This window comes from Lagenorhynchus albirostris, chromosome 10 (genome assembly GCF_949774975.1).
Source record: "Lagenorhynchus albirostris chromosome 10, mLagAlb1.1, whole genome shotgun sequence".
Taxonomy (NCBI): domain Eukaryota; kingdom Metazoa; phylum Chordata; class Mammalia; order Artiodactyla; family Delphinidae; genus Lagenorhynchus; species Lagenorhynchus albirostris.
Genome location: NC_083104.1, coordinates 52,780,932 through 52,796,831, shown reverse-complemented (window position 1 = coordinate 52,796,831; position 15,900 = coordinate 52,780,932). Strand labels below are relative to the sequence as shown.

At 51.2% G+C, this 15,900-nt stretch overlaps 1 protein-coding gene across 3 annotated transcripts in view; it reads right to left on the bottom strand.

The window, feature by feature from the left end:
- Positions 1-294: 294 nt before the first annotated feature.
- Positions 295-15,900, bottom strand: part of OSBPL10 (oxysterol binding protein like 10) — a 322,389-nt gene continuing 306,783 nt past the window's right edge. For all 3 annotated transcript variants that reach the window (XM_060162471.1, XM_060162469.1, XM_060162470.1), the window contains exons 9-12: positions 11,155-11,341; positions 7,836-8,018; positions 4,325-4,478; positions 295-1,605 (exon numbers count right to left, since the gene is read on the bottom strand). In XM_060162471.1, the coding sequence (XP_060018454.1) occupies positions 1,561-1,605; positions 4,325-4,478; positions 7,836-8,018; positions 11,155-11,341 (569 nt within the window). In that variant the 3' untranslated portion in view covers positions 295-1,560. The remainder of the gene's footprint in view (positions 1,606-4,324; positions 4,479-7,835; positions 8,019-11,154; positions 11,342-15,900) is intronic.

The following is a 15,900-nucleotide window of genomic DNA, read 5'->3' as shown; positions in this document are numbered from 1 at the left end:
GTTCCAAACACTTTACTCTCCTGGATGTTTTAAGACGATGGACTAGAACAAGCCTACATTATGGTTTTGCCTGGTAAGTCACTTCTCTCAAAACAAGACTATTCACTAGATGTGACCTTATGACCTTGTCACAAAATATCCATACATGATGTTTTGATGAAAATATCATTGCTGTTCACATCAAATTAATACTAATCAATAAAATTTGAGTTCACTCAGAGCCACCAATTCCAACAGAACTTAGGAATCCCTAAAGATAAAATACAGACACACAGATAAGTATAGTATTTAATCGAAATATATTTGTCTAATATCTACAAAGTGTGAACAATTGGTCTTAAGAAAGCAGACAAAAGGCACAAAATTAGTATTACTACAGAGAAGCATTCATGCTACTGGATTGTATAAATATTCTCATTAGAGTGGCACAGTAAAAAATAAATTAAGCATTGAGCAAAGATCAAATACTTCATTTTCTCCTTGCTTTCTTATATTCTGGTCATGTCTTGACCTCATTTGTAAAGGCTGAAGACTGAAACTGAACTGAAACCATGAAACACTTATGCAGGCTTTATGGATGTTTTAATCACAGTGGTTTCCTTGCAGAATTCGGGTCAAACAAGAGGTGCACTTTAAAAAAAATCCACAGGATATTCTTTTCTCTTTCCCCAAATGAAATATAAGATTGAGGCTGTGGTGGTGCACCTTTGCAAACACTGCATGTTTGCAATGCGTGTATTTCATTTCTAAAGCCCTTTTTTCAAGATAAAAGTAGTGCAGTCTCCATATGACTTGTTTTCTACCATGAAAGAAGCAGCTTCTGAAAATTGTATGACTAGAGCTTTGAGCATGAGAAATTATCAGAAAGCTTCTGGGGCAAGGAGGTGGGAGGAACATTCCAAGGTAGGCCTGGCTCTGGGCTCTCCCAGGGGTGCTCCATCCTGGAAGGCTCCGGCATAAACCTTTAACAGCGTCCTGCCCGCTCCCCATCCAGCAGGAAATGGCAGTTGATCTGTCTTGCATATGGACAAACAAATGTTGACTTGGGAGGGGAATGGGAAGCACAGCGATTATTCTGAAATGACAACCACCTTCTACCAGATGGACAGCAGTAGGGCCACGCCAGTTCACCTTTGTTTGAACAGGAGTTGTCAACTGGAGAATACTTTGTGAGTGCAAAAGTATTTGGCAAAGTGAAAAGTAGAAAACTTCAAACCTCATTGATAAAAAGGAGCTCATAATTACCCACTTCAATATTGTTAAGTGCACTATTTACATGTGTAATAATATCCAGCAGACATAGCGCATGCGTGTGAACATACAGTGTGCCGAGAGCTTGCACACAGATGTGTGTGCACACGCATGCCCCAAATGGCTCTTGAATAAATTCAATCCCATAGTAGAGTCTGGGGGTGCATTTTTCACAGTACATAATTTCCCTCTCAGGTACCATGTCTTGAATGCAAGAGGTCTCAGGGAATACCAGAAGAACCTTGATACTGTACCACTTTAATTCCTCTAAAAACAGGACCGTTTCTGAAAGTTCTGCATCTCCACCCATTAGTGTGCCTTCCAAAGCGGATTGAAGTATACCCAGCCGTCACCCTGCAAGAGAGAGGAGGACACATCATTACATGGAGACCTGTCGGCGAGACAAGGGGAGAAGCAAGGGTATCCCCTGCTGCGCTAGTACCACACAGTACCATGCAGTGCTGGTTACCATCTATCTGTTCAGTACCACCAACCTGTGTGCCGGCCTCTCCTGATGTCTCACAGCCAAGCCATGCTGGTGGTCTCACCACCCCTCCTCAGCCCGGCTGCTTTTTAGAGCCCATGGGATCTTCGTATCTGGCATTTTGGGAGGAAACCCCACAAAACGACCAAAGTAACGAGGGGGAGGGCTTTGTTGGTTTACATCAAGATTAGTTGGCCAAAAAAAAAAAAAGGCCTTTGAAACGGGGACAGGAGAAAAAGGAGGGTAGTTGGACAAACGGACAGGGAAGAGAAAAGACAAGGGCCTGAATAGGAGGAATCTGCCCAAACCAGTGACTTTTACCACCCACCAGGCTGGAGGGGAGTGCCCAACAAAGGGCACACGCAAGGCCGCAGTCAAAAGACATCAGCACACACAGGAGAGGACACCAGTCAAATACCAGTGAGAAAAAGGCAAGAATCAAAATGGTATGCAATCTGGTGCTAGACTAGAGGGGTGTACTGAATGGTAATCATGCTGGTGCGGGGATGATTTGTATTCTTTAAATATCCTCAAGCCTCCTGTTATAAACAGACTGGCTTTTCTTACACCCTATGGGAGGAAAACGATGTTTTTTGGTTGTTGTCATTTTACTTTTTTTTTTTTTTGTGGTACGCGGGCCTATCACTGTTGCGGCCTCTCCCGTCGCTGAGCACAGGCTCCGGACGCACAGGCTCCGGACGTGCAGGCTCAGCGGCCATGGCTCACGGGCCCAGCCACTCCGCGGCATGTGGGATCTTCCCGGACCAGGGCACGAACCCGCGTCCCCTGCATCGGCAGATGGACCCCCAACCACTGCGCCACCAGGGAAGCCCCATTTTACTTTTTACTGTGCAACTTTCCACAGAAGCCGGGCAACCTAGTTGTCTCAGAGAGACAAGATCCCGCAGAAGGATCCCTGGGGGATTCTGTGATGGTTAATTTTATGTGTTGACTGGCTCTGCAGTAAACATTGTTTCTGAGCACAGGGGAGGGGGCGGTGCTTCCAGATGAGGGTAGCATTTGAATTGGTGGGTGGAGTAATGTAGATATCCCACCCCCATGAGGTGAGCATCATGCAATGTGCCCAGGGCCTGAATGGAACAAAAGGTGGAGGAAGCAGGAACTGGCCCTTTCTTTCCTGCCTCACTCATCCTGACTTCTGCCCTCGGCTGGGATTCACACTGTCAGCTCCCCTGGGTCTCAGGCCTTTGGACTGAATCATACCACTGGCTTTCCCGCGGTTCCACCTCGCAAACCACAGATCCCATGGCTTTTCAGCCTCCACGATCTCATAATAAATCTATTTAAATTTCTATCTTTTGTTGGTTCTGTGCTGTTTCTCTGGAGAACCCTGACTAATACAGAGTCACCTCCCCTGGGCAAGGCCTCCAAACAGGGATACACTCAGAGTCTCCCCAAGAAGGCTTCCTGTCTGAACCAGCATCTGACCTTGACATCTGTGCTCAGCCCACGGCCCTAGTTCCTGCTTCTAGGAGACACGTGGCTGCTTCCTGCCCAGACCAGAAGCCCAGCTCAAGGTCACTAACTCTCCCCGCAGACCTCCAGCTCCAGGGAGCCATCCTTCCAAGGAGCAGAAGTCAGACACCAGCAGTGCCTAGGCAAGGAAAGCCCAGACAGACTTCAATTGGCCCTTAGTGTTTAAACTTTTAAAACTTCCTTGACACCAGGTGAACATCAGATCTCATAAAAATTCTGATTTCTGGTTTCTCTTGAAGAACTGGGCCATCAGCCTGTGACGGCCTGGAGGTCAGTGGCATCCACCCTTTTAGATACAGACCCTGGGTCTGCCCTGCCCTCACCAGCCTGTTTCTCTCATTGATGCTGCCAGGCTCCTGACCAGCCTGCCTTAAAAATTGTGGCTCCGGGCTTCCCTGGTGGCGCAGTGGTTGAGAGTCCGCCTGCCGATGCAGGGGACACGGGTTCGTGCCCCGGTCCGGGAGGATCCCACTTGCCGCGGAGCGGCTGGGCCCGTGAGCCATGGCTGCTTAGCCTGCACGTCTGGAGCCTGTGCTCCACAACGGGAGAGGCCACAGCAGTGAGAGGCCTGCGTACTGCAAAAAAAAAAAAAAAAAATTGTGTCTCCTACACCTTTGTCATTTCCAGTTCTGTTCTCAGAATGCTGCCCGGCTGTGCCACAAACAACTGGGCACAGGGCGCCTTGCCCAGTCAGGGGGTGAGGGGCGTGTGTGGGGGGTCCCCTTCCAACACCACTTCCAGCAGCAGCGCCGGGACACAGACCCCCGCGGGCCTCCCCGGCACGTCCATCCCCCATTGGGCCCCTGGGAGGCAAAGCTCTGAAAGGGTGCTGTCATGGAGAAGGTTCCAACCCACCCAGGTGTGGAGCTGGGCTGGGAGGGGCTTCCCGACTGATCTGCTACTGAAGGCAGAGTAGCTGGGCCGTGGTCTTTGTGAAGCAGCCCCACTCCATGCCTCCCCGCGGGCGGGTACGCCTCCCTGATGGGGGAGCCACGGCCACCATGCCCAGACCTCCCAGGCCCCCCCTGCCCGTCCGGCGGCCGCGATAGGGGACAGCCCGTCCTCCCCGCCCAGGACGCCCGGTACGGTCACCTCCTGGATGAAGTACTTGGGCCGCCAGGGAGTGCGGAGGTTCTCCCGCTTCCGCTCCTCTGTGCGCTGCTTCTCCTCCAGCCGCCGCTTTTGCTCGGTGGCAGCGTCGATGTCCCCCAGCCGCAAGCATCGGGTTACCTCCCGCCAGAGGTTCCTGGGGGCAGGGGTCATTGGGGACAGGGAACAGTCAGGCAGGGCCAGCAGCCTGAGGCTGCGGTCCTGGGCGAGGAAGGGCCCGAGCCGAGGATGCTGGGCTGTGGGGCAGGAGGGGGTGAGCAGCTCACTCCACAGGCCCAGGGCCCCACCTGCACCCAGATCTGAATCCCCTCTCCCCTCCCGGGCTCTGAGCGTCTAGACCAATCTAGGGAAGACTGGAGCAATCAAACTGCTCCTACAGACAAAATCTACAGCAGACCCTGCCACGGGGCATTCACCACATTCCTAAACATTTTACATATGGATTAACTCATCTCATCAACACAACACCCCAGGGATGTAGATGCGATACTATCGCCCCATTGTAAAGGGGAGAAAAACAGATCCACATAAGGTGAAGTGACCTGCCAGAGGTCAGCAGGCTGATGGATGTGAACAGTGGCTGCTCTCCCACCGGGAGCCCCGTATTAGGAGTTACAGACCCTGGGGGATCCGTCACCTCCCTGTGTCTACACGCAAAGTTAGACACATTCATTCATTCACTCACTCACTCCTTCATTCACTGGAGAAGGCGGCAGCTTCCCTCCTCAGGAAGCCGGGGTGCCCCCTCCAGTCCCACTCTGTGCTGGAGGGAGGGGACCAGCACTGAGGTGAAGGGGGACACTTCCTCACTTCGGCACATCAGGACCAGTCGGTATTCCGCACAAGGGAACCAGGCTTTGGGGGTATGATGTCTCTGCAGCTGGGGCCAAGCAGAAGCTCCCCGTTAGATCCTGGGCCAGGAGCCCGCAGGGGAGTGGCCAGTGCATCCAGGACAGCAGCCCTCCTGGGGGACCCGAGCCCAGGAACCGATGGGGCCCGGGCTCTGGCTGCAAGGCCAGCCTGCCCACCGCCGCCCAGCACCCCACCATGCAGAGGGTACAGTGGCACCCTGGCTCCGAACTTACACAGTGGAAGGTGGGAGAAAGCCAGGTCCTACCAGCCTCACAGCGCTTGCTCTTTCTACCACGCCCTGACAGCTGACTTAAGAGGGGAAAAGATGGCCTAATACAGGAAAGGAAGGTGGCGAAGCAGACAGGGAGGGCTGGTGCCTGGTCAAATCAGTCTTTTCCATCACCTGAACCCTCAACACACACCTTGGCACTGAGGGAAGGACTGGGTGCCCGGACATCCAGGGTTGGGGTGCTCTCAGGGCAGGACCTCCCTTGATAAGGCCCATCATAAAATAGTGGCCCCAAATTTAGACGATAGAGAGCCCCAGGGAGTGCAGATGGGGTGGTGAGCAAAGAGCCGGCCCACAGGTCAAGGGCTATGCCCAGACACCCACCAAGAACCCCCTGGAGGGGCTCTGCTTCCGAAGGCTCTGAACTTCAGGACAAAGGGAAAGGCGGAAAAGCCTTCAGGGCGGAGAGGGCGGGGGCAAGTCGGCGAGAAAAGCTAAAAGGAAGCCCAGGGGAGCCTTTGCTAGAAGCGGAGGTCCCGGTGGCCAAGGGCCAGGTGGTGGCTAGGCCGGGTGTGGCCAGCATTGCCGTGTGGAGGGCTCCAGCCCGAGCAGGATGCCTGCGCGGGCCGGGCTCTGAGCACCGCGAGCACATTGACAGCAGTGGGCCAATGTAAGAGCAGCTTCACTCTCCCCTTAATGGGGCAGGGGTTCCCCTCCACAGGGGCTGGTGGGGGCCGGGCCACTGTGGGGCTGAGACCACTAGGCAGGCCCTCCTTCGCCTCCTCAGGTGAGGCCTGGCACAGGTGGCTGGGCTCAGGTGCTCTGAGTGGCAGGCGCTACACCTCAAGGCCCTTCCCGCCTCGGAGAACAAGGTGGGCTGCTGGGTTTGTCAACAGTAAAGTCCACGTATGCAAGACGAGAAGAGGCGATACGCCCCTCTCTCTGGTTGCAGACTCCATCCTCCATCCATTCCACTCCCAGCAAGGCTTAGTGAGGAGCAGCTAACCTACTCAACAGTCTTGGAATAACAGCTCAAAGGAATCATAGTTTTGTTGTCAACAGCCATACCAGAAACAAGCAGTGCTGTGACAGCAACCACAGGGCTCCTGATTCTGGGGAGGTGTCGTCAGAGGCCAGGGGAGGGATTCCTTCCTGTCACAGTCCAAAGGGCTGGGTTCACGCCCTCCATTTGGACTCAGAGAAGGTTACACGCTGATCAACAAGAATGAGTGGACTAATCCTACCACAAAGCCAAGTTTCCAGGACACTGCAGCCCTCTTTCTATTAAACTCGGTGATAATGTATGATTTATACACACTGGTATCCCTGCTTTGTTTCCACATAAAAAGCACCTTTCCAATTTCATTACAAACTCTTCCTGTAATGGCAAACCCTTTCAAAGAATCATCTGTAATTTCACTTTAACCCTATATCCTCTTTCTACAGAGCAGCATGCTTTTAGATAAGAGCGGGGCCAGCAAACCGCCAGAGACTAAACGTTTTAGGCTCTACAGGCCATTTGGTCTTGGTCGCAACTGTTTCACTGCTATTGTAGCCAGAGGGCAGCCACAAACGAGATACAAACAAATGGATGCAGCTGTGTTCCTGTAAAATTTTACAAAAATCAGCCAGAGATGGGATCTGGCCCATGGGCCACAGCTGGCTGACCTCCTGGATTAAAAAATTAAAATGGCCTATTTCCAGAAGATTCTGCTTCTGTACCTGCATAAACATCACTTTAAGTGGCTTGCGGGATATTCACATGATAGAGTGAATTCACCATAATTCACTTAACTGTTTTCCAATTGTTGCACGGTTAGATGGTTTCTTTTTCTTCCTTTTGTTTTAGTTTTTTTTTAAATACCCAAATTTCATATTTAAAACCTTTTGTGAATCGAAGAATTCTCCCTTAGATGAGATTCCCAGAAATGGACTACAAGAGGTGAACTCACAAATTTAAAGCTACTGATCCACGCAGCTAACCTGCACACCTTCCTACTGGAAGCACAGGGCAGAGAGTGTTAATTTTATCACAGCCTTGCAGGCACTGAATTTTTTTGAATTATGTTGCTAATCTGGTAAGAAAAAAACAAGTATCTCATTGCTTTGCTGCACAGCTCTTTGATTACTAGCATCTCTCTGTATTTAACTTTCCAATTAAGTAACAGACCCACAGAGTTGACAAACTCTTTTAGGACAGGCATTAAAGTCTGGGCGGGCTGTTTTCACACTCCACCCTATGACTGCAGAGCAACTAAACAAAGTGACACACACCTAAGTGACACACAGAGGACAATTCAAGTTTCCAAAGGAATGATTCCTGGCCCCTTTGCATTGGGCTTCCTCTCTGCCCCTTGGGTCAAGTGCTGAGGACAACAAAGCTTGGAGAGGAGCACGTGGCCTGGTCCCCACCTGGACTCCATGGGGCCCTGCTTCTCCAGGGGTCGGATCTTCTTGGGGTACACTGGCAGCATGGTCGTGTCAATGACCTTGGTCTCCCCGTTGTTGTAGGTGAACTCTAGGGTCCCATTCCACTCCCCGTGGGCTTTGCACACAATGGTGTTGGTCGGGTTGTGCTTCACTTCTGCTGTGACCCTGAATTAATGAAGCATCGAATAAACACGCTTTGCAAGGTTATTAGAACAGAGGCCGACTTCAACAGGCATCCTCACATGTAGAGAGCTTTTTTTATGGGGTTGCTTTTTGCTCTTTTGCTCAAAGACTAGCTCTTAAAATGTGATCTAATATCCTTGAGCAGAATAAAGCAAGCATCAGTGGGAAAACAGGTAGGATCTGAATAAAGTCTGTAAATTAGTTCATAGGAATGCAGCAATGTTAATTTCTTAGTTTTTTTTCAATTGAAGTATAGTTAATTTACAATGTTGTGTTAGTTTCAAGTATACAGCAAAGTGATTCAGTTACACACACACACACACACACACACACACACACACACACACTTTTTCAGACTCTTTTCCCTTATAGGTTATGACAAGATATTGAACATAGTTCCCTGTGCTATACAGTAGGTCCTTGTTGTTTACCTATTTTATACATAGTAGTGTGTATATGTCCCTCCCAAAGTCCTAATTTATCCCCCCAATTTCTTAGTTTTTTTCAACTAATATTGTTTTATTGATTTTTGACAATAAATTAGATAAGCGGTTGAAAATTATACATGTTTTACACTATATTGTATACACTATATACTGTGATTTGTTTAGTTGAATTTCATCAATTTCTTAGTTTTGATAAAAATGCCAAGGTTTTATAAGATGTTATTATTGGGGTGGAAATCACAAAACTCAGTAAAACCAAAATATAAATATCAATTAAGTGTATCTGGTCTATTGTGTCATTTAAAGTAGAACTAACTACCATATGACCCAGCCATCCCACTACTGGGCATATACCCTGAGAAAACCATAATTTAAAAAGACACATGTACCCCAATGTTCACTGCAGCACTATTTACAATGGCCAGGACATGAAAGCAACCTAAGTGTCCATCGACAGGTGAATGGATAAAGAAGATGTGGCACATATATATAATGGAATATTAGCCATAAAAAGAAATGAAATTGGGTCATTTGTAGAGATGTGGATGGACCTAGAGACTGTCATACCGAGTGAAGTCAGTCAGAAAGAGAAGAACAAATATCGTATATTAACGCATATATGTGGAATCTAGAAAAATGGTACAGATGAATCTATTTGCAGGGCAGGAATAGAAAAGGCAGATATAGGGAACGGATGTGTGGACGCGGGATGTGGGGAGCAAAGGGGAGGGTGGGATGAATTGGGAGATTAGGTTTGACATAAATACACTACAACATGTGTAAAGTAGACTGTTAGTGGGAAGCTGCTGTATAGCACAGGGAGCTCAGCGCAGTGCTATGCGATGGCCTAGATGGGGGGAAGGGGGGAGGGGGAGGGGGAGGGGGAGGGGGAGGGAGGTTCAAGAGGGAGGGGATATATGTATACATATAGCTGAGTCACTTCACTGTATAGCAGAAACTAACACAAGATTCTAAAGCAATTATACTCCAATAAAAAATATATATAAAACTTTAGGGCTTCCCTGGTGGCGCAGTGGTTGAGAGTCCGCCTGTCGATGCGGGGGACACGGGTTCGTGCCCCGGTCCAGGAGGATCCCCCATGCCGCGGAGCGGCTAGGCCCGTGAGCCATGGCCGCTGAGCCTGCGCGTCCGGAGCCTGTGCTCCGCAACGGGAGAGGCCACAACAGTGAGAGGCCCGTGTGCCGCAAAATAAAAAATATATATATATATATATATGTATATATACACATATATAAAACTTAAAAAATATATATATATATATATACCCTTCTCCTCCCTCAAATACCAACTAACAGTGTACATTTCAACCACCAAAAGAGTGTGAGAGTCTAGGGGGGAACTTTTCAATCACTAAACAAGGTCGAACCCCTCCAGCCTGGCTTCACAAGGGCCCCTGGTGGAGATGTGTGGCCCTTTGCCTCACCGACCCGGCCCGGGGGCTCCGGGTCTCAGCTCTGGGTGAAAGCAGAGCCCACCTCCCTCTCCCCAGGAGCCTGCTGCAGGCAGAGTAACACAGCAGAAATGGGAGGTGGAGGAGCCCGGGGCCTCTTTTTCTTTTTTTTTTTGTTGGGGGGGCCTCTCACTATTGCGGCCTCTCCCGTTGCGGAGCACAGGCTCCGGATGCGCAGGCTCAGCGCCCATGGCTCACGGGCCCAGCCGCTCCGCGGCATGTGGGTTCTTCCCGGACCGGGGCACGAACCCGTGTCCCCTGCATCGGCAGGCGGATCCCCAACCACCGTGCCACCAGGGAAGCCCCGGTTCTTCTTTTCCTAATGGCCAAGCTTGGGATGAATTTGGTGTTTTCAAACCTAGGTCTGGAATTTTTCTCCCTGAGCCTGAACACCGCCGGGAGCCCAGGCGGCATCAGGAATCCTCCCAACGGCACACAGCGGAAGGGTATCCGTGCTGTGCTGGTAACGCTTTAACAACGGGCTCGCCAGGAGGGAAAACGCCTGGTTTACAGCTTTTGCCAGTTTCTGTGCTGCCCCACCCACAGCGGATCTCAAGCTACCACTGGGGCATAAGGGGCCGCGGAGCTGGGGAGAAACGCGCATAATCAGCTCTTGGGGGCTGGTATGTTTGGCTCCAAAACGGCCACTGAAGGTGCCTACTTTGCAGGCGACACTCCAGCACCCCACATGAACGCCATCCGGAAAAGCTTTCCAAGAAAAAGGTCAAAGATGGGGGCTTGCTTATTATCCAGTGATCTGCTCCAAAGGGGAAATTTATAATTAGAGCCATAAAAACGAGGTGATGCTCCCCTCAAACAGCGGGCCTCTCCTTCTGTTTCTTAGGACTGCTTCCCAGCTTCCAAAAGGAGAGAAACGGTCCTGCTCTCATAGATGCAGGATTCGGGATGTTGCATGGAGCTCACAGAACTGCATCAGTGCAGGTCAGGCCTCCGGCCTCGGAAGCAAGAGGTTACGATAACGCCAGAAGCCCTTTGTTCTCTGGGGCATGTTCTGCCAACACATCACCAGACTGGGGAGGGTTCAAGACGCCGCCGGTGAGACATGTCATCTGAAACACATCTGTTAAATTGATCTTGATTTTTCAACTCATCCCACGGCTGGAACCCAGTCTTCTGATGCAGACAAGAAACCTGGGGCATCGTGATGGGACAGAGATGGAGTCTCCCTGGCCCCTCCTACCTGTGGACCTTCCCCCCGTAGAAAGGCTTTGTGTGGAAGATCACTGTTGCTGAGTACCCAGTCTTGGCGCAGGTGATGCTGACTTTTCCTCCGAGCTCCACCCAAGGGATGGTGAGGATAGACCGGGCGTAGGCACTGGGCAGGGTGAACACATACTCCTCCCCGTGCTCCAGGAGCCGCAGCACACCTGAGGGAGACAGGAGGGAAGGGTTAGGCTCGCACACGAGGAAAGCGCAGCTGGTGAAACCGAGGAGGACCCTGAGGGGCTCCAGGGCATGGAGGCCTTTTTGTCTTCCGTTTCTTGTAGCCTCCATGACCTTCCCTGAGTTCCAAAGGGCAGATTGCAACAGTTGCTAATCAAGGGAGGCGGAGCCAAGAAACCACCGGAGGCAAAAGATTAAAGGAACAGAGAAGTTCATCAAGATTAGGAGACCTGGGCTTCCCTGGTGGTGCAGTGGTTGAGAGTGCAGGGGACAAGGGTTCGTGCCCGGTCCGGGAAGATCCCACATGCCGCGGAGCAGCTAGGCCCGTGAGCCATGACCGCTGAGCCTGTGTGTCCGGAGCCTGTGCTCCGCAACGGGAGAGGCCACAGCAGTGAGAGGCCCCGTGTACCACGGAGACCTAATCGCACCTGAGACCCTGCACACACCCTAATCTTGTCAGCAACCCCACCCTTGAACCATTGCTATAAAACTCCTCATCAAATCCTCCCCAATTGGGACACACAGTTTTCGAGGGCAGGAGCCCACTGTGTCCCCCTTTGCCTGGCAAAGAAATAAAGCTGTCCTTTTCTACTTCACCCAAAACTATGTCTCCGAGATTCAATTCAGCACCGGTGCACAGAGAAGCTGAGCTTTGGGCATCACTGGGGACCAGAAGATGCAAAGATGAGAAACCAAACACACTCCTGCAACAGATGTCACGCCTCCCACCTCCACAGAGGCCGGCCACCCACGTGCCATTTATCTATTTGCTGCATCTCTACTGCACGAGAGATGCTGAGAACACATGGTGAACAAGACAGACCCGCTCTCTGCCCTCAAGGAGCCAAAGAGAAAGGTGGCTGTGAATGAAGCACTTGCAAACACAAAACTGTGACCGTGATGGGGTGGGAGGGGGAGGTGCCCGGGGCCTCCAGCAGCAGGGGCTGAGCTGGGAGGGGAGGCTTCCTGGTGGAAGGGACATTGGAGCTGGGTAAGAGTTGAGTTGGGGAAGAGGGGAGGGAAAGTAGAAGCAGGGGGAGGCATGTGCAAAGGCCCTGTGGTGGGAAGGAGCCGGGTGAACATGGGGGTCTGAGAAAAGGGCCCCAGGGAAGAAAGGGAAGTGGTGTGTATAGGTATGGAGGCTGCCCAGGTCTACAGGGGCCAGGCCTCATCTTTAAACTTCGAAAAAGCCTGTTAAGGAGTTCTGCCTTTATCCTGAGAGCAGCAGAGACAACCTCAAAGGTTTTCAGGAAGTTACAAAGCAAGAGTGCACAGCTGCTGTCCCCACCCGGGGGGCACCCACCCCTTGATCAGAGGTTCTCCAGGCTGGGAGCCAAGTACTAGTCTCGGAGAGATCTGATCCTCTTGAAACAATGCAAAATGACGTGGGCTTGTCTCTTTTTCTAGGGAAAGGAACCAGTTCTGAACAAGTTCTCAAAGGCTGCCGTGAACTGCCCCGACAGGCGCCGTCTCCCGGGGCTGCTGTACGGCTGGTGCATTGACACCCAGCCCCTGCTCTGGCTTGTCCGGTCGGGCACCCACAGGGCCCCCTCTGCTGAGGGCAGCACCTCCTGGGCCGGCAGAGGCCTGGGAACCCACACGCCTGGCTCACTGAGGTTTGCTCTGTGTGAGGGGCCTTCTCGGCCTCCCACCCCGCAGTGGGGCTTCGCTCCCTGTAGAAAAGCCCTCCCAGCTCTATTCCTGCCCACTCTGGGCCTGCAATGGTCAAGTGCAGCAAGAGCCTCAGGAAGGTCAGTTCTGTCCTTCGGCCAGAACTATGTGACTGGAGGTGTTAGTGATGTCCCCTCCCTGGGCCCCTGGTTCCTCCACTGGAAAGAGCGAGGAGGGGGCTCCATGTGCCCTGGGGGACCCTTCCTGGCCACCCAGCACTTCCAGGGGCTTCACGTGCAGTGTCTTCTGTGAGCTTCACAACTACTCAACGCAGCATCAATTATTATCATTTTTAAAATAAGGAGGTGGAAACGGAAACTCAGAGGGGTTAAGTAATTTGACTGGTCGGTACTTCTCTCTGAGACTAGATTAGCATGTCAGTCGACAGAGCTAGATTACTCAGCCCTAAAAAAGAAAGAAATAATGCCATTTTCAGCAACAGGGATGGACCTAGAGTTGATCATACTAAGTGAAGTAAGTCAGATAAAGACAAATATCATATGATATCACTTATATGTGGAACCTAAAATATGACACAAATGAACTTATCTATGAAACAGATTCACAGACACAGAGAACAGACCTGTGGTTGCCAAGGAGGAGGGGGGTTGGGAGAGGGATGGAGTGGGAGTTTGGGATTAGCAGATGCAAACTATTATACACAGGATGGATAAACAACAAGGTCCTACTGTATAGCACGGGGAACTCTATTCAACATCCTGTAATAAACCATAATGGAAAAGAATATGGAAAAGAATGTATATCTACACACACACACACACATGCACACACACATATACTTATAACTGAGTCACTTTGTTGTATAGCAGAAATTAACACAACACTGTAAATCAGCTACACTTCAATAAAATTAAAATAAATTTAAAAAAATCAATCAACAGAGCTAGAATCTGCCCAGCAGAGAGACAGTGTATGTGTGTGAGTCCCTTTCAGCCCTGGGGAGCTCGCCAGGAGAGTCTGAGGAGAGGGGACTAAAGGTACAAAGCGATCAAGAATGCTGAGTTTCCAAAGTCAATATGAAGATGTACTCAGGAGTCACTCAATTTACCCTTAAAAACTCCTTGCATCGCCCAGGAGCCACAGTTTTTGGAATAAACCAGGCTTGTCCAGAACCCGCAACCTCACTCCCCCAGGTAAGTCCAGCAAAGTTACACCTGCTGACCCACAGACACAGGGGGCCGGTGTGGAAACCCCAGGGGCCCATGTGCGTCTGGGGGTCGTGACCTCCCCCAGGGAGGCAGGATGCTCACACATGGGCACAGGCAGGAGAGAAGACCCCCCCACCCCGAGAAAAAGCAGACTCAGGTCACTCACAATCGCGCGGGCAGGACTAAGGGGCAGAGATCGCAGCAACATTTAAATCTCTCTCCTTAACCAGGAAGAGAACTGAATACATGTAACATAAACGCACAGACAGCACGGCTCCACTACACCAAATACACTGAATATCAGAGCACACTGACTTCTCCCCACCTCCCCACTCGCCAGAGCTCCCAATGAAATTACGCCATCTTTCCCAAAGCCAAGCCTTGGGCCACCGAACACCCTCCCTCTGTCACTTATCCCTCCCCGCAGTTCAGGGGGCAGAGCTGCCCCAGGTGACCGCTGAGGCCCTGTCCTGTGATGCACAAGGGTGGACCTGTGTCTGCAAGGAGGATTCGACACCAATGTGTCGCTTCTTACAGCTTGTGCTCAGGACCCTGGAAGAAGAATGGCCAGGCCTGGTATACTTTTTGTTTCCAAGCGTACTTTGTGTCTTTCCTAGAATTACGCTGCTAAGAAGAGAGCGAAGCAGGTGGTAAAGTTTATGCCGAACAGGTCTGACACCAACAGTCAAGAGGAACCGGAAGTGGAAGTTGGAAAGAGAGAGGCTCCAGCAGACTCCCCACAGGGCCTGTGGCAGCGGGAGGGCCCTGAGACCCTGAGGAGGAGGCTGCTGGTCCCTGTGTCACCTGCCTTCAAGGGCCCAGAGAAGGCAGCTCTTTGTCCCCCATCCTCACCCTCCATGCGGATGGACTATGTGGCAGTAAAGTCCTCCCAGGGGCCCAAATGTCCCCTGACAGCACTGCCCCACCCCCGATGTCTACAATGTCCCCCTCTGTTGTCAGCCTTTCCAGCCTCTGACCTGCCATACTCTGGGGACCCCCACCCATTTGCACATCCCGCGGTGGCCTCTCTCAGCGGGCCAGGACCACGCGACAGCCACGAGCGCCACGTGCTGAGTCTTCCTGGTCTCATTCACGAATATAAACTTGGTGAGGTAGGATCATGCCACTGATATTTCCTTTAGAACATACTTACCTGGAGCATACGCCACCATTTTTTAAAAGCCCTAGATGAGATCTTAGAGGATCATTCCAACTCCTCCGTCCCTCGCCAGCCTGGTGACCTTAAGTTCTCTGCCCCTCGACTGCCTCATCCGTGATGCAGGGATAATGGTACCCGCACCTCACGGGGCTGTAAAAAAGGCAACCCTGAAACTCAGCTAAGGGCACGCAGCCTGCTACACCGCTGGAATCCTGCTCACACCCCCATCTCGTGGCAGGTGAATTCTCAGCAGCGGTACTTGGGAACAAAGAAGAAATCACAGAATCTGCTGACGGCTGATGCACATGGGGGATCCCTCCTCCCTCTCATCTTCAGAAAAACCGCTTCCAAACCAAGGGGAAACTTCCCGCAAGTCCACAGAAATCAGAAAAGTGAGCCCCAGAGCAAGGCTGGTTTAAAGCACTGGCAAGACCACACTCCCAGGCTCTTTTCTGAAAATCCATAAATGTGCACTCACTCATTAAATCACCGGCAATTATGCCTTCCCAGGACTCTTTTTTTCAGGACTGCATACAAAAATCTG